Source organism: Somniosus microcephalus, chromosome 11 (genome assembly GCF_052327205.1).
Source record: "Somniosus microcephalus isolate GS21.2 chromosome 11, FLI_Smic_1.0, whole genome shotgun sequence".
Lineage (NCBI taxonomy): Eukaryota > Metazoa > Chordata > Chondrichthyes > Squaliformes > Somniosidae > Somniosus > Somniosus microcephalus.
The window spans coordinates 81,385,623-81,411,855 of record NC_140997.1 but is presented as its reverse complement, the minus strand read 5'-3'; the positions used below and the strand labels follow the sequence as shown (position 1 = coordinate 81,411,855).

General features: G+C 49.8%; 1 protein-coding gene and 1 long non-coding RNA gene across 6 annotated transcripts in view; one reads left to right on the top strand and one right to left on the bottom strand.

Annotated features, from left to right (window-relative positions):
- The window catches only part of LOC147110688 (uncharacterized), a 72,121-nt gene extending 56,850 nt beyond the window's left edge, over window positions 1-15,271 (bottom strand). For both annotated transcript variants that reach the window (XR_015079973.1, XR_015079972.1), the window contains exon 1: window positions 15,184-15,271. This is a non-coding gene — a long non-coding RNA (uncharacterized LOC147110688). The remainder of the gene's footprint in view (window positions 1-15,183) is intronic.
- A 271-nt stretch (window positions 15,272-15,542) lies between these two features.
- eef2kmt (eukaryotic elongation factor 2 lysine methyltransferase) overlaps window positions 15,543-26,233 on the top strand; it is a 73,950-nt gene continuing 63,259 nt past the window's right edge. The window contains exons 1-3 of one of the 4 annotated variants that reach the window (XM_086000909.1): window positions 15,543-15,674; window positions 15,957-16,019; window positions 25,851-25,931. In XM_086000909.1, the coding sequence (XP_085857035.1) occupies window positions 15,543-15,674; window positions 15,957-16,019; window positions 25,851-25,931 (276 nt within the window). Of the gene's footprint in view, window positions 15,675-15,956; window positions 16,020-16,039; window positions 16,216-16,310; window positions 16,888-25,850; window positions 25,932-26,233 lie in introns of those variants that run through there. The other 3 variants (XM_086000910.1, XM_086000912.1, XM_086000911.1) reach the window with 3 other exon arrangements.

Genomic DNA, 26,233 nt, shown 5'->3' with positions numbered 1-26,233 from the left:
AGAGTTAACGTTTGTGGTAAACCACTGTTTGTATTCCACTGTGTACATGCCTGGACATGCCTCGGCTGACTCCTCCCACAAGTCCTAGTATAAAGGTGACTGCTCCCCAGCCCTTTGTATTTCTGGACCGGTCGACCACTCGAGGCAGACCTTCATTCTTTTGTTAATAAAAGCCTTTAGTTACTCTCTTAACTCTCAGTCTTTTATGAGTAATTGATAGCGCATCAATTTTATTAACAAAATTTTTATAATGGAGAAGATCCTCACACCAGCATGCCTGGACTTAGATCATCGGGAGGCGGACTCATCCACCAAGTTTACTCACTGGCTTAAGTGTTTCGAAAAATTCCTGACCGCCTCCGCAGCAATCAAATCGGACGAGGACAAACTGGATGTCCTGACCTCCAAAGTGAACCACCGAGTGTACTCGGTCATCCAAGACGCGACCTCGTACGCGGACGCTATCAAGCTCCTCAAGGACCAGTACACGCGCCCAGTGAACGAAGTGTACGCCAGGCACCTTCTGGGGAGTCGTAAACAACAACCTGGGGAATCGACCGTGGAATACCTTCAGGCACTGTCTGTGCTTGGCCGGGCCTGTGTTTGTAAGGATGTAAAGGCCGCCGTGTACACAGAGGAACTTATCCGGGACGCTTTTGTAGCGGGCCACAGATCCAATTACACCCGACAGCGACTGTTGGAGCAGAGTGACCTCGACCTCAACAAGGCCTCTGAACTCGCACTATCATTGGATGCAGCCTACCGGGGCATGGATGCCTACTCCTCTGCACCGTGGACGCCGCGGGGAATGACAGCCTGGGACACGGTAGGACCGCCTCATAGCGCCGTGCCACCCCAGCCACGGCCCAACTACCGCAGCAGTGTCCCAAGGCCAGACAGCAGTGCCCCAAGGCCAGAAATGCTACTTCTGTGGCCAGGCAAAACACCCCAGAGCGCGCTGCCCGGCGAAAAACGCGATCTGCTCGGGCTGCGGGAAGAAGGGACACTACGCTAGCGTCTGCAGGGCCAAAGCCACCCGAACCCCAGCAGCGCCGCGTGTGGGCCATGCGGGCCGCCATCTTGGGCCTCCCCGGCCATGTGCGAACCACCAGTACAGCAGCCATTTTGGACGCCTCCAGCCACATGGGGATCATGGACGCCACCATCTTGGACGACAGCCGGAACGCAGCAGGCCCCCAACACCGCCTCATCTGATACCCGCAGCGACACACCGACCCCTACGCTGGCATCCGTTACAAACCTCGAAAAATTCCTCCGCACCGCCCAACTCCTGAACCTGACATATAACAAGGAGAAGTGCATATTCCGCACAAACCACCTCGCCATCCTTGGCTGTGTTGTGGAACACGGAGTCATCGGCCCCGACCCCGACCGGATGCGTCCCCTTATAGAACTCCCACTGCCCCACTGCCTCAAGGCCCTGAAGAGGTGCCTAGGGTTTTTCTCCTATTACGCCCAGTGGGTCCCCTACTATGCGGACAAGGCCCGTCCGCTGATCAAGTCCACCTCTTTTCCCTTGACGGCAGAGGCCCGCTTAGCCTTCCACCGTATCAAGGAGGACATTGCCAAAGCCACCATGCACGCAGTGGACGAATCCATCCCCTTCCAGGTGGAAAGCGACGCGTCCGACTTTGCCCTGGCCGCTACCCTCAATCAGGCGGGGAGACCCGTGGCCTTCTTTTCACGAACCCTCCAAGGCCCGGAGACCAGACACTCCGCTGTTGAGAAGGAGGCCCAGGTGATTGTGGAGGCTGTGCGTCACTGGAGGCACTACCTGGCCGGAAAACGATTTACCCTGCTCACTGACCAGCGTTCAGTTGCTTTCATGTTTAACAACAAGCAGAGGGGCAAAATCAAAAATGACAAAATCTTGAGGTGGAGAATCGAACTTTCCACCTACAATTACGAGATCTTGTACCGGCCCGGGAAGTTCAATGAACCCCCGGATGTGCTATTGCATGGCACCTGCGCCAGCGCGCAGATCGATAGACTGCGGGCCCTCCACAATGACCTCTGCCACCCGGGGGTCACCAGGTTCTTCCACTTCATCAAGGCCCGCAACCTGCCTTACTCTATTGAGGAGGTCAGGACCATGACCAGGAACTGCCAAGTCTGCGCTGAGTGCAAACCGCACTTTTATAGACCAGACAGGGCCCACCTGATAAAAGCCACTCGCCCCTTCGAGCGCCTGAGCGTTGATTTTAAAGGGCCTCTCCCCTCCTCCGACCGCAATGTGTACTTCCTCAATATTATTGATGAGTACTCCCGTTTCCCGTTCGCCATCCCCTGCCCGGACATGACCAGTGCCACGGTCATTAAATGTCTGAACGACCTCTTCACCCTGTTCGGTTTCCCCAGCTATATCCATAGCGACCGGGGCTCATCGTTTATGAGCGACGAACTCCGTCAGTACCTGCTAACTAGGGGTATTGCCACAAGCAGGACCACCAGTTACAACCCCCGGGGGAACGGACAGGTGGAAAGAGAAAATGCGACAGTTTGGAAGGCTGCCCTGCTAGCCTTAAAGTCTAGGGGCCTTCCAACCTCCCGCTGGCAGGATGTGCTCCCCGATGCGCTCCACTCTATTCGGTCACTGCTCTGCACTGCCACTAATGCCACCCCTCATGAGAAAATGTTTGTCTTCCCAAGGAAGTCCACATCGGGGACATCGCTACCGCCATGGCTGACGTCCCCAGGGCCGGTCCTACTGAGAAGACACGTGAGGACCCATAAAACGGACCCCCTGGTCGAGAGGGTCGACCTCCTCCACGCCAACCCCCAGTATGCTTACATTGCATACCCGGACGGGCGGGAGGACACAGTCTCCATAAGAGACCTTGCACCCTCGGGGGCCGCAGTAACCCACTACTCACTACCACCCCCCCCCATGATCCGATATCCAGCCCCAGCAGACGGCAGGCCTGGGCCCCGCGACCCGCTCGACATCTACGAGGACGACACGCCTGTGCCACAGCCTACGCAGGACTCGACGCCGGAAGCTCCACTACCCCTGCCGTCGCCACGCCGATCACAGCGGCAGACAAGACCTCCGGAGAGACTCCAATACACTAACTTTTAATACACTTCACCCCGCCGGACTCAATTTTAAACAAGGGGTGAATGTGGCAAACCACTGTTTGTATTCCACTGTGTACATGCCTGGACATGCCTCGGCTGACTTCTCCCACAAGTCCTAGTATAAAGGTGACTGCTCCCCAGCCCTTTGTATTTCTGGACCGGTCGACCACTCGAGGCAGACCTTCATTCTTTTGTTAATAAAAGCCTTTAGTTACTCTCTTAACTCTCAGTCTTTTATGAGTAATTGATAGCGCATCAATTTTATTAACAAAATTTTTATAATGGAGAAGATCCTCACACCAGCATGCCTGGACTTAGATCATCGGGAGGCGGACTCATCCACCAAGTTTACTCACTGGCTTAAGTGTTTCGAAAAATTCCTGACCGCCTCCGCAGCAATCAAATCGGACGAGGACAAACTGGATGTCCTGACCTCCAAAGTGAACCACCGAGTGTACTCGGTCATCCAAGACGCGACCTCGTACGCGGACGCTATCAAGCTCCTCAAGGACCAGTACACGCGCCCAGTGAACGAAGTGTACGCCAGGCACCTTCTGGGGAGTCGTAAACAACAACCTGGGGAATCGACCGTGGAATACCTTCAGGCACTGTCTGTGCTTGGCCGGGCCTGTGGTTGTAAGGATGTAAAGGCCGCCGTGTACACAGAGGAACTTATCCGGGACGCTTTTGTAGCGGGCCACAGATCCAATTACACCCGACAGCGACTGTTGGAGCAGAGTGACCTCGACCTCAACAAGGCCTCTGAACTCGCACTATCATTGGATGCAGCCTACCGGGGCATGGATGCCTACTCCTCTGCACCGTGGACGCCGCGGGGAATGACAGCCTGGGACACGGTAGGACCGCCTCATAGCGCCGTGCCACCCCAGCCACGGCCCAACTACCGCAGCAGTGTCCCAAGGCCAGACAGCAGTGCCCCAAGGCCAGAAATGCTACTTCTGTGGCCAGGCAAAACACCCCAGAGCGCGCTGCCCGGCGAAAAACGCGATCTGCTCGGGCTGCGGGAAGAAGGGACACTACGCTAGCGTCTGCAGGGCCAAAGCCACCCGAACCCCAGCAGCGCCGCGTGTGGGCCATGCGGGCCGCCATCTTGGGCCTCCCCGGCCATGTGCGAACCACCAGTACAGCAGCCATTTTGGACGCCTCCAGCCACATGGGGATCATGGACGCCGCCATCTTGGACGACAGCCGGAACGCAGCAGGCCCCCAACACCGCCTCATCTGATACCCGCAGCGACACACCGACCCCTACGCTGGCATCCGTTACACTGGACCAAGCGAGACCGCACCAGCTGGCCAGTTCCACAATGGACATTAAGGTAAATGGTCACGATACAATCTGCCTTTTTGACTCTGGGAGCACGGAGAGCTTCATCCACTCCGACACGGTGCGGCGTTGCTCTCTCCCAGTCCTGCCTGCGCACCAGCGGATTTCTATGGCCTCCGAGTCCCAGTCGGCGGACATCGGCAGCTACTGCGTGGTGACACTCGTAGTAGACGGGACTGTGTACGATCATTTTAAACTTCTGGTCCTGCCCGACCTCTGCGCTGCCGTCCTGCTGGGGTTAGATTTTCAGTGCCACCTTAAAAGTGTTACGATGGCGTACGGTGGACCCCTACCCCCACTCACAGTCCGCAGCCAGCAGCTTCCAAATTGCCCGCCGCGCACCAGGTGCAACCTCTCCACACTCAGAGTCACCCCCCCACCACTGTTTGCTAACCTCACCCCCGACTGTAAGCCTATCGCCACAAAGAGCAGGCGGTACAGTGCCGGGGACAGGGTTTTCATTAAAACCAAAGTGGAGCGGCTCCTGAAGGAAGGGATTATTGAGGGCAGCACCAGCCCCTGGCGAGCCCAGGTTGTGGTCGTTAAGACCGGCGAGAAGCAGCGCCTGGTCATCGACTACAGCCAGACAATAAATCGCTACACCCTGCTGGACGCCTACCCACTCCCCCGCATAGCTGATATGGTCAACCAGATCGCGCAGTACCGCGTCTTCTCGACCATTGACCTGAAATCAGCGTACCACCAGCTCCCTATCCGCCCTGAGGACCGCCAGTATACTGCCTTTGAGGCAAACGGCCGCCTCTATCACTTCCTTAGGGTTCCCTTTGGCGTCACCAACGGGGTCTCCGTCTTCCAAAGGGAGATGGACCGGATGGTAGATCAAAATGCGTTGCAGGCCACTTTCCCATATCTGGACAATGTGACCATCTGTGGCCGTGACTTGCAGGACCATGACCCAAACCTCGAAAAATTCCTCCGCACCGCCCAACTCCTGAACCTGACATATAACAAGGAGAAGTGCATATTCCGCACAAACCACCTCGCCATCCTTGGCTGTGTTGTGGAACACGGAGTCATCGGCCCCGACCCCGACCGGATGCGTCCCCTTATAGAACTCCCACTGCCCCACTGCCTCAAGGCCCTGAAGAGGTGCCTCGGGTTTTTCTCCTATTACGCCCAGTGGGTCCCCTACTATGCGGACAAGGCCCGTCCGCTGATCAAGTCCACCTCTTTTCCCTTGACGGCAGAGGCCCGCTTAGCCTTCCACCGTATCAAGGAGGACATTGCCAAAGCCACCATGCACGCAGTGGACGAATCCATCCCCTTCCAGGTGGAAAGCGACGCGTCCGACTTTGCCCTGGCCGCTACCCTCAATCAGGCGGGGAGACCCGTGGCCTTCTTTTCACGAACCCTCCAAGGCCCGGAGACCAGACACTCCGCTGTTGAGAAGGAGGCCCAGGTGATTGTGGAGGCTGTGCGTCACTGGAGGCACTACCTGGCCGGAAAACGATTTACCCTGCTCACTGACCAGCGTTCAGTTGCTTTCATGTTTAACAACAAGCAGAGGGGCAAAATCAAAAATGACAAAATCTTGAGGTGGAGAATCGAACTTTCCACCTACAATTACGAGATCTTGTACCGGCCCGGGAAGTTCAATGAACCCCCGGATGTGCTATTGCATGGCACCTGCGCCAGCGCGCAGATCGATAGACTGCGGGCCCTCCACAATGACCTCTGCCACCCGGGGGTCACCAGGTTCTTCCACTTCATCAAGGCCCGCAGCCTGCCTTACTCTATTGAGGAGGTCAGGACCATGACCAGGAACTGCCAAGTCTGCGCTGAGTGCAAACCGCACTTTTATAGACCAGACAGGGCCCACCTGATAAAAGCCACTCGCCCCTTCGAGCGCCTGAGCGTTGATTTTAAAGGGCCTCTCCCCTCCTCCGACCGCAATGTGTACTTCCTCAATATTATTGATGAGTACTCCCGTTTCCCGTTCGCCATCCCCTGCCCGGACATGACCAGTGCCACGGTCATTAAATGTCTGAACGACCTCTTCACCCTGTTCGGTTTCCCCAGCTATATCCATAGCGACCGGGGCTCATCGTTTATGAGCGACGAACTCCGTCAGTACCTGCTAACTAGGGGTATTGCCACAAGCAGGACCACCAGTTACAACCCCCGGGGGAACGGACAGGTGGAAAGAGAAAATGCGACAGTTTGGAAGGCTGCCCTGCTAGCCTTAAAGTCTAGGGGCCTTCCAACCTCCCGCTGGCAGGATGTGCTCCCCGATGCGCTCCACTCTATTCGGTCACTGCTCTGCACTGCCACTAATGCCACCCCTCATGAGAAAATGTTTGTCTTCCCAAGGAAGTCCACATCGGGGACATCGCTACCGCCATGGCTGACGTCCCCAGGGCCGGTCCTACTGAGAAGACACGTGAGGACCCATAAAACGGACCCCCTGGTCGAGAGGGTCGACCTCCTCCACGCCAACCCCCAGTATGCTTACATTGCATACCCGGACGGGCGGGAGGACACAGTCTCCATAAGAGACCTTGCACCCTCGGGGGCCGCAGTAACCCACTACTCACTACCACCCCCCCCCATGATCCGATATCCAGCCCCAGCAGACGGCAGGCCTGGGCCCCGCGACCCGCTCGACATCTACGAGGACGACACGCCTGTGCCACAGCCTACGCAGGACTCGACGCCGGAAGCTCCACTACCCCTGCCGTCGCCACGCCGATCACAGCGGCAGACAAGACCTCCGGAGAGACTCCAATACACTAACTTTTAATACACTTCACCCCGCTGGACTCAATTTTAAACAAGGGGTGAATGTGGCAAACCACTGTTTGTATTCCACTGTGTACATGCCTGGACATGCCTCGGCTGACTTCTCCCACAAGTCCTAGTATAAAGGTGACTGCTCCCCAGCCCTTTGTATTTCTGGACCGGTCGACCACTCGAGGCAGACCTTCATTCTTTTGTTAATAAAAGCCTTTAGTTACTCTCTTAACTCTCAGTCTTTTATGAGTAATTGATAGCGCATCAATTTTATTAACAAAATTTTTATAATGGAGAAGATCCTCACACCAGCATGCCTGGACTTAGATCATCGGGAGGCGGACTCATCCACCAAGTTTACTCACTGGCTTAAGTGTTTCGAAAAATTCCTGACCGCCTCCGCAGCAATCAAATCGGACGAGGACAAACTGGATGTCCTGACCTCCAAAGTGAACCACCGAGTGTACTCGGTCATCCAAGACGCGACCTCGTACGCGGACGCTATCAAGCTCCTCAAGGACCAGTACACGCGCCCAGTGAACGAAGTGTACGCCAGGCACCTTCTGGGGAGTCGTAAACAACAACCTGGGGGATCGACCGTGGAATACCTTCAGGCACTGTCTGTGCTTGGCCGGGCCTGTGGTTGTAAGGATGTAAAGGCCGCCGTGTACACAGAGGAACTTATCCGGGACGCTTTTGTAGCGGGCCACAGATCCAATTACACCCGACAGCGACTGTTGGAGCAGAGTGACCTCGACCTCAACAAGGCCTCTGAACTCGCACTATCATTGGATGCAGCCTACCGGGGCATGGATGCCTACTCCCCAGCCCTTTGTATTTCTGGACCGGTCGACCACTCGAGGCAGACCTTCATTCTTTTGTTAATAAAAGCCTTTAGTTACTCTCTTAACTCTCAGTCTTTTATGAGTAATTGATAGCGCATCAACGTTTCAGGTCGATGACCCTTCGTCAGAACTGGAAAAAGTTGGAGATGTAAAAGGTTTTTAAGCAAGTGTAGGGGCAGGGAGAGGGGGAGGAGAGGAAAGAACAAAAGGGAAGGTCTGTGATAGGACTAGCTTAAAAACCTGTTACATCTCCAACTTTCTCCAGTTCTGACGAAGGGTCATCGACCTGAAACGTTAACTCTGTTTCTCTCTCCACAGATGCTGCCTGACCTGCTGAGTATTTCCAGCATTTTCTGTTTTTATTTATATAACCACCGTGTCTATTGACACCACTGTGTCAGCCCATGAGTTGGAGGCGGAGTGGGACTTATGGCAGGACTCACACCAAACAGTCTCTTGTACAGCAAAGTCTATTTACTCAATAAACAGAGTCTATTTAAATAAAGTCTCTACAACTACAGCAAACAGAATTCAAGACGAAACTACAGTAAAGTCTCCCAATAAAAAGCAGGGTGATTTCACCAGCAAAATGGAGTGGGTGGATATCCGTTACACGCCCGCCAACGCTCCCCCTGGCGCGCATCGATCGGGAGGACCCGCGCAGGCCACTCATAACTTGTTGCTGCTGGAGAAGTTACAGCGCATCCGCGGACATGCAGCAAATTTACAGGGACCGCGTACCATCTCCAGACATTAACGATGCCCGCGTGAGCGGCCTATCCAGGGTTGCTAGCCAGTAGTAAGTATAAGGGAGTTCGCCGAAAGGTCACAGTAATTTGAAGGTCAGCGTATCTCGGCCATTTCTTGAACCTCTTTCTCGTTTTTCATTATTCGTGTTTTCTCTTTGGTTGGCACTTAGGTCGCCCTAGTGTCCCCCAGTGAGAACCCCCGTCTGAGCTGTTGGAAGGCCAGCCAAGAGATGCCAGGCACAGTTGGCATTATGTGAGCTGCCCTGTGCCCCGCTGCAGGCAGATACGCACATACCACACTTTGGCCGACAGTTAGTAGATTCAGAGGCTCCTCTTCTCAAAGCTGACCGGAAAGCACCACCAAGGCATGCCTCACCATAATGTTAGAAGCTATCTTGGGAGCACCCAAATCACAGCAGGACCTGGTAGTGTCAGCCTTGGCTCAATTGGTAGCACTCACGTCTCTAACTCACACTTGAGCAAATAATCTAAGCTGACATTCCAGTGCAGTACTGAGGGAGCTCTACACTGTCAAAGATGCCGTATTTCGGATGAAATGTTAGACCAAGGCCCCGTCTACCCTCTCAGGTGGACATAAAAGATCCCAGGGCACTATTCAAAGATGGAGAGTTCACCTGGTATCCTGGCCAACATTCATCCCTCAACCAAAACAGGTCATTCATTTTGTTTGCTATTTCTAGGACATTGCTGTGTGCAACTTGGCTACTGTGTTGGCCTACAAAAAGAGTGACTGCCCTTCAAAAGTAATTGATTGGTGGTGAAGAGCTTTAGGATGTCCAGAGGATGTAAAATGTGCTACGTAAATTTAAGCTCTTTCTTTTTAAGGCACTTAGGCTACAAGAAGAGTTTCAGGAAGCTGGAGATGTTTATACTGGAGTAAAGGCGACTCGGGGGAGACTTTATCGAATGGTTAGAGATAAACTGAGAATGAATACATTGATTGACAGAATCACAAACTCTGCAACCAGGAGGCTCAAGATCAGAAGATTAACAGGTGAACAGACAGTTTCGATTCAATGACCTCACACTGAGGGCGGAGAATGTGTGGAATAAACTGCCCAGCGACACACTGGAGGTGGAGAGTGTCGGCAGATTCAAGTGGGAGATGGATAGATCTTTGACTAAAGAGGGTGTATCAGAGGCAACAGCCTGGAAGTGACAGTCGGTGATACCAGCTGACGAAGTGTTAACACAGTCCTCTGGCTGTTGATTTGAAGCCGGCAGTAACAAGTATATCTTAAATGGTTCCGCTAAAATAGCAGACAGAGGAATGCCAGATAAATAGGCAACAGTAATTTATAGGCTCCAGTATAGATAGACTGAAAGGGTCTTTACAGCCACTGGACAGGGGAACAAGAGGAGGCCATTCAGCCCCTCCAGCCTGTTCCACCAGTCAGTTAAATCATGGCTGATCTGTACCTCAACTCCATTTACCATGTGCTCCTGATTTGATTCTAACTCAACCACAGTTGCAGAAATTACGCCACAGCTGAGAAAACATTGCTCTCCCTGGGGTTCCCCCTTAGTTTATTGGTACATTCTGATGGTATCACAGCCATTTGTGATGGTATCACAACCCCCTGTCATTTCACTCTCAATCCCATTACACCGATGGGAGATCCACTGTACTGAACAAATACAATGAATTTTGTTTATTCAAATCAAAAGTAATACAAAATGTTACTGCTAGCAGCTCCGTCCATGACTCAGTGCATCTGCCCAGTGAAATGCTGAGCCATCCAGGAATAGGACCACCCCAGGTTTGATCCCTGACCTCTGCTGATATGACTCACATGTCAAGGACGTTATGGGCGCTACAATTGGCTTCAGAGCCTCTCTGGGTGAGGGAGATCGGGCAGGGCTCCTGCTGCTGGCAGCTGCCCTGAAAATCCTGCTGGGGGAGTATGTACAGGAACAAGCTTTTCAAAGATGGCCACCATGGTCAAATAGCCCAATGCCAATCACTATCAAAGCTAATACCTGAACAATGGCCCCTTGGGCCTGGTGCTAGAGGATGACCATATCACAGAAAGGGAACCAGCACCTTCAGAAAAGAAATAGAGAAATGTAACACTAACCCCAAACCCATAATCCTAAACCCCAAATCGTGCGGTGTCAATAGTGCAATGCAGAGCCGGCTGTGATATCAATAGCTATTGTGACATAATTGGAGCTCATTGGGACATCACTGGAGCGCATTGTAACGTCACCGATGATGCAGGTTGGCCGTGTTGTCAATAGTCACTCCGAAAAAAAATTACGCCCTGGTACAACTGATACTCCTGATTGCAATGTACCCCACGATTATTTATTGGACCTGCACCCCTGTAATAATGCAGTATAAGGGAGATATTACGAGCTCAGACCTGCATGCTGAGCTTCACCCATTGGGAGCTCATAATGGGAATCTGGCGATGAAGGGTCAGCGCACCCTGTCAGGACCACAAATTCATAGAATCTACCCTTAAATCTGTAATATTTATCATTAGCTTTCTGAAAATTAATTTTAAAACCAGTTTAGTATCTTGTAGATGGTACACACTGCAGGCACGGTACGCCGGTGGTGGAGGGAGTGAATGTTTAAGGTGGTGGATGGGGTGCCAAACAAGCGGGCTGCTTTGTCCTGGATGGTGTCGAGCTTCTTGAGTGTTGTTGGAGCTGCACTCATCCAGGCAAGTGTAGAGTACTCCATCACACTCCTGACTTGTGCCTTGTAGAGGGTGGAAAGGCTTTGGGGAGTCAGGAGGTGAAACACTCACCGCAGAATACCCAGTCTGACCTGCTCTTGTTGCCACAGTATTTATGTGGCTGGTCCAGTTGAGTTTCTGGTCAATGGTGGCTCCCAGGATGTTGATGGTGGGGGATTCGGCGATGGTAATGCTGCTGAATGTCAAGGGGCGGTGGTTAGACTCTCGCTTGTTGGAGATGGTCATTGCCTGGCACTTGTGTGGCGCGAATGTTACTTGCCACTTATCAGCCCAAAGCTGAATGTCGTCCAGGTCTTGCTGCATGCGGGTACGGACTGCTTCATTATCTGAGGAGTTGCGAATGCAACTGAACACTGTGCAGCAGTCATCAGCGAACATCCCCACTTCTGACCTTCTGATGGAGGGACGTTCATTGATGAAACAGCTGAAGATGTTGAGGACTCCCAAGGCCACTTCTTCTCGTCCATTTACCACTGTGCTGTCGCCTCTGGTGGGCCTGTCCTGCTGGTGGGACAGCTCATACACAGGTATACTGATGGAGGAGTCTGGGATGTTGGCTGAAAGATATGATTCCGTGAGACTATGTCAGGCTGTTGCTTGACTAGTCTGTGGGACAGCTCTCCCAATTTTGACACGTCCCCAGATGTTGGTGAGCAGGACTTTGCAGCGTTGACTGGGCTGGGTGTGCCTTTGCTGCGTTCGAATCCGATGCCTGGGTTGATGCCGGGTGGTCCATTTGGTTTTATTCTTATTGTTTTAAGTAGCAGTTTGATGAAACTGAGTGGCTTGCTGGGGCCATTTCAGAGAGCAGTGAAGAGTCAAGCAACATTGCTGTGGGTCTGGAGTCACATATAGGCCAGACCAGGTAAGGACGGCAGATTTCCTTCCCTAAAGGACATTAGTGAACCAGATGGGTTTTTACGACAATCCAATAGTTTCAGGGTCACCATTACTGATACTAGCTTTTCATTCCAGATTTATTTAATTAACTGAATTTAAATTCATGGTGGGATTTGAACTCATGTCTCCGGATCATTAGCCAGGCCTGTGGATTGCTAGTCCAGCAGCATAACCACTATGCTACTGTTCCTGTCAAATGATGCCCTGCTATAACCTGACTGCAATCTGTGTACCCCACAATTAATTATTGGATCTGAACCCCTGTAATGATGCTGTATAAGGGAGATATTACGAGCTCAGACTCCCATTGCTGAGCTTTATCCATTAGGAGTTCATAATCGGAATCTGTGCATGGAGGGTCAGTGCACCCGGTCAGGAACACAAATTGATAGAATCTACCCTTAAACATGTATTATTTATCACTAGCTTTCCAAAAAATAATTTTAAAACCAGTTTATCAACCCATAAATGTACGACTCCATCAATTTTTTTAATTCATTCATGGGATGTGAGCATTGCTGGCAAGGTCAGCATTTATTGCCCATCCCTAATTGGCCTTGAAAAGGTGGTGGTGAGCCACCTTCTTGAACCGCTGCAGTCCGTGTGGTGAAGGTAATCCCACAGTGCTGTTCGGGAGGGAGTTCCAGGATTTTGACCCAGTGACGATAAAGGAACGACGATATATTTCCAAGTCAGGATGGTGTGTGACTTGTAGGGGAACTTGAAGGTGGTGGTGTTGCTGTTAAAGGGGCCGTGCATCCCCCCAAAAAATTAGAGAGAACATTGCCTGTAACTACAGCCAGATTCCCCTGCATTGCACAAGGTGTGGCCAGGCTCCCCAGTCAATGCCACTTTTAATAGGCACCATCTCTCTCCCTATCTCCACGGACACTGGTTTGGACAAAGGTTGTGTGTGAAGGTGATAACTCTGAACTGGGTGCCTCAGTCAGAGCCGATCTGTACTTGGACCTCACCTGTCAAAACCATCCAGGACTGACCGACCTGAACCAAACCGAGAGATTGCACAAAGATAAAAAAATTACAGCACAGGAGGAGCCCATGTGCTGGTACTGAAGCTCTCTCCTGTAACCCCATTCCTCCCAGCTCATTTTATATTCCTCATTTTCAAATACTAATCCCATTCTAAATGTTGTTCTAGTCTCTACCTCAATAGCCACTTGTGGTGAAGCATCCCATGGTCTAAAGCTCTCAGCTTAAGAACCTTTCTTCTCCCTTCGCCTTTAGTACTTCCAGTGAGAATCCCCAGTCTCCGTCCCCTTGTTCCCCATTCGCTTATCGGGGAAACAATCTTTCACTGTGTACCCATAGTAAAATCCCCAGCTTTCACTCACCCCTTTACTGGCTGCTCATCTCTTGGTGTCACTCCCACTCACCTGTTGCTGCTGCTGATCCCGGTTCTGCAGGAAATGCTGTTCCTCATGCCCATCCCTTCCCCCAGTCGCCGTCACTCCCCCGCCCTCCCGAACCTCAATTACCATGGCTCCCAATGTCCCTCTCTCCTTCCGATCCCCATTCCCCCTCTCTTCCCCAGGCTCTAGTTCTCCCCAACCTCCATTCCTCTCTCCCCACCAACCTCCATTCCTCTCTCCCCACCAACCCCCATTCCTCTTTCCCAAACCCATTTAGTCTCTCCCCTGATCCCCTATCCCTGACCACCATTCCTCTCTTTCTCCCCGATCCCAATTTCCTCTCTCTCCCTCTTCTCTGACCCCCATTCCCCAGTCTCCCGAGCCCATTCACTCCTGACTGTACCCAGTACACAAGTCGTTCCTGGCTCTCTGTGGCAGCCCCTAACCCTCTGCTGGGTGACATAACGGAGCAAGGGGGGCCACTACTGTGGCTGGAAATTTAAAGCACAAAATCTCCCGAGCTGCGAGGAGCAACGCCCGGGAGAGCCATGACCCAATCTGGGAGGGATGCCAACCTTATGTGAGTGGAGGAAGTCTCTTTACACTGGAAGGTAGGGGTCGTTCGGCCCAATTGCCTGCCTCTCTTCCACGGCCCTGGAGATGGAGCACACGGTGTCTGCTGGCACACTTGAGGCCTTCCGTGACCAGTGGGTGCCGCGGGGACTGGAGTGCATCATCACCCCGGCCAATGAAATTTTAATTTAATTTGTTAAGGTTCTTTTAAAGTTTTATTAGTTACAGTTTATTTGTTTTAAGAGTGCGCAACAAGAAAATTACACTGGAAGGTAAAGACTATTTATTTTCCAGTAATCAATCAACAACCCCCGGGGCTTGTTCCTTTCTATATGATGTCACTGAACATTTGCCGCGCCTCCCAGTTCACCTTTTATTTACATCTAATGATTGGCATTTGAACAGAGCCAACTGCTCCTCTCACAACTAACTCGAGGGTACGGTTAGTCATTCTCCAGCTACATTGCGGTCACGGTCAGTCACCAGTCACCCCAGCAACATGGTTACCACTTCTTCGCCTCCGAGTCAGAAGGTTGTGGGTTCAAGTCCCACTCCAGAGACTTGAGCACAGAAATCTAGGCTGACACTCCAGGCATGCGCTGAGGGAGCACTGCATTGTCGGAGGTGCCGTCTTTCAGATGAGATGTTAAACCGAGGCCCCGTCTGCTCTCTCAGGCGGACATAAAGATCTCATGGCACTATATCAAAGAAGAGCAGGGGAGTTCTTCTGGCCAACATTTATCCCTCAATCAACATCAGTAAAAACAGATTATCTGGTCATTATCCCACATTACAACAGTGACTCCATTTCAAAAGTACCTCATTGGCTGTAAAGCGCTTTGGGAGGTCCTGAGGTTGTGAAAGGCGCTGTAGAAATACAAGTCTCTCTTTCCCACAGACCCTCCAGCACCTAGGCCCAGCCCCCAGTCTCTACTCATTCTGATCCTGACCCGGCAGTGCTGCCGGTGGCTGGCCGGTGATCCGGCAGTGCTGCTGTGGGAGGGAGCGAGCCGAGGAGAGGGGAGGCGGTGATTACAGAGTGAGGGACTGAGAGGAAGGTGGTGATCGGAGAGTGAAGCAGGGACTGAGGAAAGCGGTGATTACACTGGGAGGGAGTGAGAGGAAGGCGGTGATTACAGAGGGAGACAGTGAGTGATTACAGAGTCCGTAATTGGGCGATGAGCGCCGGCCGCTCGCTGGAGACCCCGAGTGCCGGGCTCGGCTGGCGGGAGCAGGCCGAGCGGAGTTTGGTGCTGGGTTTGCAGCGTTCCTTCTTCGCTATGGTCCGCCTGGACGGCCTGCCGATGGCGGTGAGTAAGCTGTGAGGGCCGTGCTCGCTCGCTGCGACATTTAAACCGAGTATGGTACGGTGACTCGGCGGGCTGATGGTGCCAGGTAGCGCCCTCCCACCTCATTTATTTCCTTCATTCTCCTTCCCTCAGGTTGTTGCTGTTGCTGTTGCTCTTGTGGCGTTGTGCTTTGTAACTTTGACGTTTCTTTTTGCTAGATGGCGTTGCCTTATGGTCCCTGTTGCTTTATGAATGAAGTGTTTCAAAACTTCAACTTTTAATTTTATTTTTAATTTTTTTTAGGAGCTTGAAGAAAGGTTGAGGAACAGCAAAGATTCCACTTTATTGCAACAAATTTTGCGGCAGGTATACAATACTGGATTTCCATTACGTTAAGTGTAATTTGAGATGAGGGGGTTAGATAGGTGTCAATCCATATAATTGTCCAGCGTACTTCAAATGTAATTGGAACAGAATCGATGGCGCCTCAAGATTCATTGGTGGAGAACTATAAAAGTTGGAGGAAAAAGGTTTCCCGCAGAATTAAACTGGGGAGTGCAAGGTAAGCAGCACACAGCTCTGTCGTAAAGATTTTTAAGTTCATTTATGTTGCTGTGTAGAGACTCTCAATTGTCTCAAACGTTTCCTTTCTCACAGATGACTACTGAATCACAGGAGAAGGTTGCCAGGAAAAGGGCTTTTAACAACCTGAATGCCCTCCTGGATGAAATAGAGGGGAAGGCATAACTGTCTTCTCAGCTCCCCCACGTCCCAGTTCTTGTGTGCGGTCCGGAGGCAGGTATGGTCAACCTCTCCAGAAAGACCTGCTAGACGGTGACGAAGAACTGCTGAATCAGTAGAGTGTGACTTGATGGTTGGAAAGGCCTGTTGGTGGAGCCTCAGGGGTGTGAGGACTCTGGGATCCACCAGCAGCAACATGGAGTTTCTTGCAGGTTTGGCCTCAGCAAGTGATGTTAGAGCTGTGAGAACCAATACAGTAGTTGGGGATACTACATTGATGGAAGCACAGACCTCTGGTCTTGAGGCTTTAGGTGACAAACTGGAGGGTGTGATAAGTTGTGGCTTCAGGCCTTGCGGGATCTGACTTGCCATCATTCCACCCAGCAGAGTGATCGCTGGGGCTTCAAATCAAGACCATAGTGAAGGACAAGAGGTGCGGTCCAAATGTATGCTGCTGCAGCTCGAGGCATTAGCACCACACTGGTTTCCAACGGTTTGTAATGTTTATAATTGTTGATTTTAAAGGTATTTTCTTGTAAATAGTTAAAATTTCTAAGAGTTCAACATTGCAATAAAACACTTGTAATTTAAATACATTTCTCTGTCTAGTTATGCAAAATTCTCAATTTTCTAAGTATAGTTTAACTTTTTCAGTCAACATTTGTATTTATTTGTAATAGTTTGCATTTGAAGTTATGAAACACTTTTGTAATAATGCAACTTTCAAATTTGAGAGCTGTGCCTGACTCCCTTTCTGATTGCGATGATTGCAGCTAATTGTACTTCTGTCTCCTCCACTTAGTTCTGTGGGCGTGAAAGGGCATCATCAGCCAAGGTAGTGGGGGTAATCCTCGTCACACATTATCCATCCTTTCACTGGGCCCCCATCTCCTGAGCATGCTTGCGATAACCAAATTGCGCACAATGAACACATTGTGACAGGCACCCATGTGCTGCACATTCACATGCAAAATGTGCAGCTGGGCATCACAGACTATCTGCATGTTGAGGGAGTGGAAGCTGTTAAGTCTGTGTGTTCCAGTTATGGTTAATATGAATCACTGCACACAGACCACAAGAATAACTTTAACAGGTCTTTACTAGTCGAAGGTCAGGGCTGAACTACTCAGCAAATTACTACACAGCACTTATATACCGGTGTGGTCACCACCGGTATTACCGTATACAGCAGCCAGAGAAAGTAGTACATCTCTTAAGGTGGAACAGGTTTAAGTTCTCAAGGTGGAACAAGTTACATACACCACAATCCTCCCTTTTTAGCTTAACAGTTATATCCCCATTTAACATAACATAATAACATATATACATATACAACTTCATGTAGAAACAGTTCAAAGGTTCAGTCTCTCAGGAGGCCTCCTGATTCGAGTTGGATAACACCTTTCAGGGGTCTCTGATTCTTGTTGCCGAGGTGACTCCTCTAGTTGGTCTCTTATGTCTTGGACATCATCATCAGGTACATTCACTGCCGAGGTAGATGCTTCAGGTTCACTAACTTCTTCCACGGTTGTCTCTGTCGTAACCATGGGTTTGACCCTTGTTCTCGATTCTACCAGTTGGTCAGCATGACGCCGTATTACATTTTTACCAACATCTACCGTGTACATCAGGGGTCCTTGTCTGGCCCGAATTGTTCCGGATTGCCATTTCTTGGTTCCATAGTCCCTGGCCAACACTGGTTGTCCTACCTTGAAACTCCGAGTGGTCTTGTTATTTATATGCTGGAACTGTTTGTTTTCAACTTCCCTCCGCACATTTGGTTTTAACAAGTCCAACCTGGACCGCAACCTCCTGTTATAAAACATCATGGCAGGACTTTGGTTTGTCACTGCATGAGCGGCGTTTTGATATGCCAGTAGAAACTTGTCCACCTTATGTTGTAGTGGAATCTGATCTTCGCTCATGGCCTTTATTGCCTTTTTGAATGTTTGTACAAATCTCTCGGCCAACCCATTTGTAGCCGGATGATATGGGGCAGAGGTATAATGTTTCACCCCATTCTTCTTTAAGAATTTTTGGAATTCTTCTGACACGAACTGTGGTCCGTTGTCGGAACATATTTGTTCTGGCAATCCGTTCCTTGCGAATATCGTTCTCAACACCGCAATTGTCTTTTCTGAAGTAGTGGTAGTCATCTTGATCACTTCTGGCCATTTAGAATGTGTGTCCACCGCAATTAGAAACATGGAGTCCATGAATGGACCAGCAAAGTCAATACGCGTTGCCATGGGGCTGAAGGCCATTCCCATGGATGCAGCGGTGCAATCGGAGGTGCATTTTGCACTTTTTGGCACCCTGAGCAGCTTTTCGTCAGCTCCTCTATCTGTTGGTCGATACCCGGCCACCACACACAAGCCCTAGCAAGGCTTTTCATCTTGACTCCCCCCAGATGACCTTCATGCAGTTCCTTTAGAACTCTTTCCCTTAACTTAGGAGGAATAATCACTCTCGTTCCATACATCAATGTTCCTTGACAGACGGACAGCTGGCCTCGTCTTGCCGAGAATGCCGGTAACAGAGAATCACCATGTGCTGGCCATCCCTTCACTGTCACCTCGTAGACTCGGGACAGTGTCGGGCCGTTCCTGGTTTCTCTTTCAATACTTGCATTGGTGACTCGTAAACACTCGATGGTCGAGTGAAATAACTCAACAGGGTCAACCTTCGTTGTCTCTTCTTCAGGTAGTGGCAGGCGCGACAGCCCATCAGCATTACCATGCTGCTTTGTACCTTTGAATTCTATCTGATATTGATGTGCCTCTAGGAAAAGGGACCATCTCTGGAGTCTCTGTGCTGTCATCACCGACACACCCTTCTTAGGGTTAAAAATGGATACCAACGGCTGATGGTCTGTTAGAAGCGTAAACTTTTGGCCCTGCAGGTAATGATTAAACTTCTTTACTCCCCACACAAGGCTGAGAGCCTCCCTATCTATCTGAGCATAGTTGCGCTCAGCGGAGGTCAATGATCTGGATGCGAACGCGACTGGCCTCTCCGTGCCATTTGGCAACTTGTGTGAGAGTACTGCCCCAATACCATATGGAGAAGCATTACAAGCCAAACGAATAGGCAGTGTTGGGTTGAAGTGAGCCAACACTTCCTCTGAGGTTATCAATTCCTTGCTTTTGCGAAAGGCCTTCTTACAGTCCTCGCTCCACTCCCATGGTACTCCCTTCTGCAAAAGAGCGTTCAGCAGGTGCAGTACCGTGGATAAATTTGGCAGAAACTTATGGTAATAGTTAATCAATCCTAGGAACGACCTCAACTGAGATACATTAACCGGAGCGGGAGCCTTCACAACCGCTTCGATCTTGTCAGGAGACTTATGAAGTCCCTCCTGGTCAATGACATGGCCACAGTACGAGATCCGCTTCTGAAAGAACTCACATTTCTGCCGATTAACTCGAAGTCCATATTCTTTCAATCTGATGTGCACCAGTTCCAAATTTGCGAGGTGTTCCTTGTCACCCTCTCCTGTAATCAGAATATCGTCCAGGTAAGATTGTGTGCCTGGAATTCCCTGTAATACCTGCTCCATGGCCCTCTGCCAAATTGCTGGAGCCGATGCCACTCCAAAAACCAGTCTATTATACCGGTACAAGCCTCTATGCGTGTTGATCGTGAGGTACTGGCGTGACTCTTCCTCAACTTCCATCTGTAAGTACGCCTGCGCCAGGTCTATCTTGGTGAAGTGTTTCCCGCCCGACAATGAAGCGAAGATATCCTCAATCCGCGGAAGCGGATACTGCACCGTGTGAAGCACCGGATTAACAGTGATCTTGAAATCTCCACAGATGCGAACCTTCCCTGGTTCTCCCAGCTTGTTGCTCGAAGGACGTTTCATCACCGGGAACAATGGGCGTAGCCCACTCACTCCAGTCTACCTTAGACAGTACTCCTGAACGTTCTAGCGCTTCCAGCTCCGCTTCCACAGCAGGTCGTATCGCATAGGGTACCGGTCTGGCTTTAAAAAATTTTGGTTGTGCATGTTCTTCAATCTTGATGTTTGCCGTAATTCCTCTCCATGTTCCCAGTCCCTGCTGGAACACCTCTTTAGCATCGTCCAATATTCTGGACAATCGTTTAGGTTTGACATCTGTTTCCCTGGCATCTACCGTTAGTGCTTTTAAGGAATGCCAGTCCATATTCATTTTTCTAATCCACTCCCGTCCCAGTAGTGGTGGACCTCCTTCAGGTAGCACATAAGTCCATTCCTCGGCTTTCTTTGCCCTTGTGGACCACCTTTACCTCTGTCTTTCCGATGGGGTATACTCTTTACCCCGTGTATGTTTTCAATACAATCTCCGTATCCCGTAGGGGAATATGTTGGAATAACCTTTTGTAATCTTTCTTATTCATGACCGTCAATGCCGATCCAGTGTCCAATTCCATCTTCACTTGGACTCCTGCTATCTGAAGTGTGACCCAAATTGTCTGGAGGTCTGCTTCCTTACCAACGTTGTGTACTCTTAAGCTACCCAGTTCATTACTGCTGGCGTCTGAATCTGACTTCTGTTCATTCGAACTGTTCTCTGTCACCTTGTGTACCTTTCTGTACTTTCCCTGCGGTGACTTTTTGTTGCTGGTCTTCTCTCCTGACCGGCATACTTTAGCTATGTGACCAAGCCTGCCACATTTTCTGCATTCCTTATTTTTGAACCAGCACTGGTTCTGATCGTGCGTTGTCTTTCCACAACGATAACATTTTACTGTACCCAAGACCATTTGATTTGTGCTGAGTTCCGGTTACCGTAGCTGCATTACCGCCGTGCCTCTCGCTTCGTGCGATGCTGCCATAGCGACAGCTTTATCAAGCGTCAGCTCATTCTCCTCAAGCAGTCGCTTTTGTGTCTCTTTTAACAATCCACACACAAATTTATCTCTTAGCACATCTGTTAGTCCTGTTCCAAACTGACAGTACTTTGCTAGCTTACGCAATTCAATTAAAAATTCAGCATTGCTTTCATCTTTCTGCTGTAAAATTTAAATCGTTCCGCTAGCATCAGCGGCGTGGGGCTTAAATGATTTTTCAGGACGGTAACAATATCCGCGAAAGTCTTATCCGCCGGTTTCTCTGGTGATAGAAGGTGTTTCAATTGCCCGTATGTCTTCGCATCCATTAAGTTTAATAAGGTTAGTGCTTTATCCTCATCTGATATCTTATTTGCTTTACAATAAACTTCTATGCGTTTTTAAAATGGCGGTTTCCCACGCTTGTCTTCTTCCCCCGCCTACGAAAATGGTGGCTTCCCGCGTTTGCCTTTCTCCCCTGCTGGCTGTAATAGCGATTGCCGTATTGCTGCCGTTCGCGCCTCCCCAGCGGTTCTCAATTCATGCCTCCCAGCCCCTCTTGCAGTCCGGTCCTTTCCACCGGCTGCGGCTGAGTTCTCTTTTTTTTTAAATTTTCTCCCGCGCCTTACGCTGTCCCGGTCGCTGCGCCGCGCGGCCTCGGTAGCTGCCCGGCCTCTTTCACCGGTCGTGGTTGAGCTCTCTCTCGACGCTGTTGCGTCTCCCAGCCCGCTTGCAGCCCGGTCTTTTACACCGGCTGCGTTTGCATTCACCGTGGCTCCCGTGCCTTACGCTGCCCCAGTCGCAGCGCCTCTGGCCCCGACTTCTGTCCGGCTCTTTTCCCCGGCCGTGGTCGAGTTCTCCGCCCTTATATCCTCCGTTTTCCCTCCCCCTACTCCACAGCCAACGTGGCCGACTTGCTGCTCGTCGCTGATCGGCTTACCCACCACCGTGGTAGAAGGGATGATCACTGCCTGTCGCTGATGGAAGGCTTCGTGTCAGGATTCTTCCTTTGCTCTTCAGACCCGAGTCTTTTCTCAGCAGGATGATGAGGGCGGATGCCTCTTCTCGACGCCCGTTAAACTGCCTTGGATGTATCTCTGCCGCAGGGTAAGATCGTACTCGTCGCCACTGTTAAGTCTGTGTGTTCCAGTTATGGTTAATATGAATCACTGCACACAGACCACAAGAATAACTTTAACAGGTCTTTACTAGTCGAAGGTCAGGGCTGAACTACTCAGCAAATTACTACACAGCACTTATATACCGGTGTGGTCACCACCGGTATTACCGTATACAGCAGCCAGAGAAAGTAGTACATCTCTTAAGGTGGAACAGGTTTAAGTTCTCAAGGTGGAACAAGTTACATACACCACAGAAGCCATCTCTGTTCATGTAGCTTTGCAGGTTCTGAAGGGGAGCCTTCAGTTCCACTTGTGTTCCGTCAGTCACTCCCAGCGTTCTTCAGCAGTCAGCAAACCTGTAGCAGTTCAGTGTCACAGAATCACAGAAATCACAGAAACCCCACAGTGCAGATAGAGGCCATTTCGGCCCATCGAGCCTGCACCGACACATATCCCACCCGATCCCCGTAACCCCTATACCAACACATGTCCCACCCTATCCCTGTAACCCCACGAATTTAATCCCCCTAACACTAAGGGTCAATTTATCATAGCCAATCAACCTAACCCGCACATCTTTGGACTGTGGGAGGAAACCGGAGCACCCGGAGAAAACCCACGCAAACACGGGGAGAATGTGCAAACTCCACACAGAACAGTCGCCCGAGGCCGGATTCGAACCCGGGTCTCTGGCGCTGTGAGGCAACAGTGCTAACCACTATGCCACCGTGCTGCCCTCTGCCTTTGCTCCACCGCAGGCACTCCAAATTTAATAAACACTCCAGCCCTTCAGAACAGAGCATCAGTCACTTGCTGAATGCAGGTCCCATTGTCACTTGACTAACTGGCACAGATCTGCTGTGGCTGCCTGGAAGGAGCCAGACTTGGAGAATTTGAGGGCTGTGGTCATCTTTGTTTCTACAATTTAAGGCTATGGTTGAATTAGGGCTTTAAATCATCTCCTCAGCAAGTCACACAATCGGACGCTGGCCTCCTTTTGTAAATTGTAGCCATTGCACAGATCCTCAGACGTCTCCTGGAATGCTCTCCTCTAGGTATCTGAATAGGGTGCTGTTTCCACTTGTAGTGCTTCATTCTTGAGGCCTCCTGTCTTTGGTTCTCTTCTCTTCTTTCTGTTCTTCCTCCATAATAATGATAAAAAGCAGGGGTAACTCCAGAAAAGGTCCAATTTTAATTCCAAAATCGAGTACAGGTTGAGCGTCCTGAACCTGGCAACCTCTGGACTGAGGCCGAGCCGGTTTTTGGGTTTTTCAGGACTTCGGAACGTGTTTCTGATGTCCGAAGTCTGGAAACGCCCGAGCCCAGGTTGCGATATTTCTGGACTTCGGACATCAGAAACACGTGCCGAGTCCGGAAATGCCTGGGCCCAGGGTGCGCTTTTTTCAGTTTTTGGTAAGCCTCCCTCGGGGTGTCTGGATTCCAGAACATTTTACAGATTCTGGACCCCTGCCACCAATCGTCCCGGAGTCCGGAACATTCCTGATTTGGGACGCTCAACCTGTACTAAATGGCTTTCTACAGCGACAACGGATGATAATGTCTTCAATGCTTCCTGGGCCAGCTGGTTTTGCACCTGCTTCAGGTGACTACAGGTGCTCGGAAATCTGAACCGAACCAGTGCAATTGTAGGATACTCATATTTGAAGGTTGGGGGCATAAAAGACAGGAGTTTTGGGTGTATTGTATTGTATTTGCGCACAGAACTCGCTTACGCCCAAAATTCCGCAATCTATTAGGCCCTGTAATTGATTTGCGCCCCGATTACGCTTGTCTCCGGGTGCAAATAGAGAGGAAATTCAAGGCCTATGTACTATGCAACTGTCGTGCACATTGCTGGCGCAGATTGCCAGATGGAGGAACAGAGTAACTATCCACTGAGATTCTTGAACTTCATGTGATTGTATATTTTCTCAGAGAATCTTGAGTGCTTATTTTTCAGTTATTTTTAAAGACCCAAGTTTCTCCTCAGATAGAGGAATCCTTACAGGGTTGGAAGCCTTGAAAAATATGCCTGTCATTGAACTTCCCAGGAAACTTTTTAAATACAGTACCTACCGCTTTATAGCGCGCATGTTTGCAGGAACACGATTTGCTCGCTATATGCGATGGTTGGTATAACGGGGTATGGTCTGCAATTAATCCAATTCAGCCCTTCACTCACATCAGTGACTGCACTCTTCTCCGATTTCCCCGTACCAGTTCATGCTAGCACTGTTCTTCTCCGATTCTGCTCTGGAGGAGTTGAAACTTTCCTGCATGCTGTGGGCAGTGGTTTTAGTGGATCAGAAATTCCTGTGCACAACGTGTAGCAGACTTTGGATTCCTGAAGTAGCGGCATCCGGTAGCAGAAGGGGAAAACTGATTTTAATCCGCAGATACAGGCAGGCAGACGCTATGTTTGAAATGCGCGCAGCTGCAACGCGCACAGTCTAAGGGATGTTAGTGCCTCGGTGGCTGTGCACCTCTGTGAAATCTGTACCAACATTTATGAAGTTACTGATGAGGAATTGTAGAAATCTATGAATCCTAGAATTTGCCGTTAGTGTAAAGCATTTTGCTGATGAGTTATGCGATACTACTTGTGGAAAATCCTCTTTAATTTGAAGACAATTTGTCAGCACAGCTGTTTCTGCCCGAAATAAACAGAGCACTTAAGACGCTATAACCGACAACTTTGAAATTGACGTTAATGCAAATGGATATCCTTTTTCGGCTGATATAAGCGAATGCCTGATTCAAATGTGGACGGTTTAAGTGATGGGGACTGTATTGACATCAAAATTGGGAATCAGTTAGTGTGAGCACATAAGGACATGGAGTGTACTGATATTTGGTGTCTGCACTATTACGACATAAAACTAATCATCAATAAAATAAAATGGCCATATATAAAATTACAAAATAACCACCAATACCAGTACACAGAATTATGAGGCTGTAGAATTCACCTCCAGAGTTAGTGGTTAAGTCAGAAACTATCTCAACATTCAAGATTAGGTTGAATAGGTGAATGAAGGGATATTCGAACAGGATGGGTAAATTTGATTCGAACTATTTCCTCGTGGAGAGTAAACACTGACATCGAATGGCCTGTTTCAGCATTATAACTTTTCTGTATGCATTTCTATGAAGACTGAAATCCATGATTAGATTACACACACAATTGAAGATTCTTGATTGTGGTCTTGCATTTACTCAAGTATCTGTTCACACTTTTTTTTTAAAATATAAATATTAGATATTATTTAATTGAGGAAATCCAGAGGATTAAACGACAACCCAAACAAACAAAAACACAATTCATTTACTCCAATTATGTTTCTTCAAATTACTTCTTGTTGTTTAATGAGTGATGTGCCAGGTATGTGCAGTGCAGTACAGCACAATGTGTTAAAAGGTTCGCTTCTGTCGATGTTTGCATTGAACACAATTTATAAAAATGGTAGTATAATTGATATTGTAAGAAATATAACTTATCTGCATTTCTTAATTATTTTGTTAGACAGTTCTACATCCTCTTTGCAATAAATATCCTCCTTCGGTGAAGTACAGAAGATGTTTTCTAGCTGAGCTAATTAAAAAGGTACATCTTTCCTAACTACACTTGACAGGTTGAAGAATCGCTTGTGTCGGGAAATAAAAGCTGAACTTATAAGAGATGACATTTGATTATTTTATTTTTCAGTTACAAACCTCCAACAAGTGTTGTAAATAGAATATCACAGGCAACCACAAGATATGGGCCCAGAAATTCGGCTCTCCCCGGGTGAGTACGCACGGGGTACTCACCCGTATGCCGAATGGAAGTGCCGGTTTCCTGCATGCACTGTGCATGCGCGGGAAACCGGCACTTCCGTTCCTCTGAACGAAGCGGTTCAGAGGTCA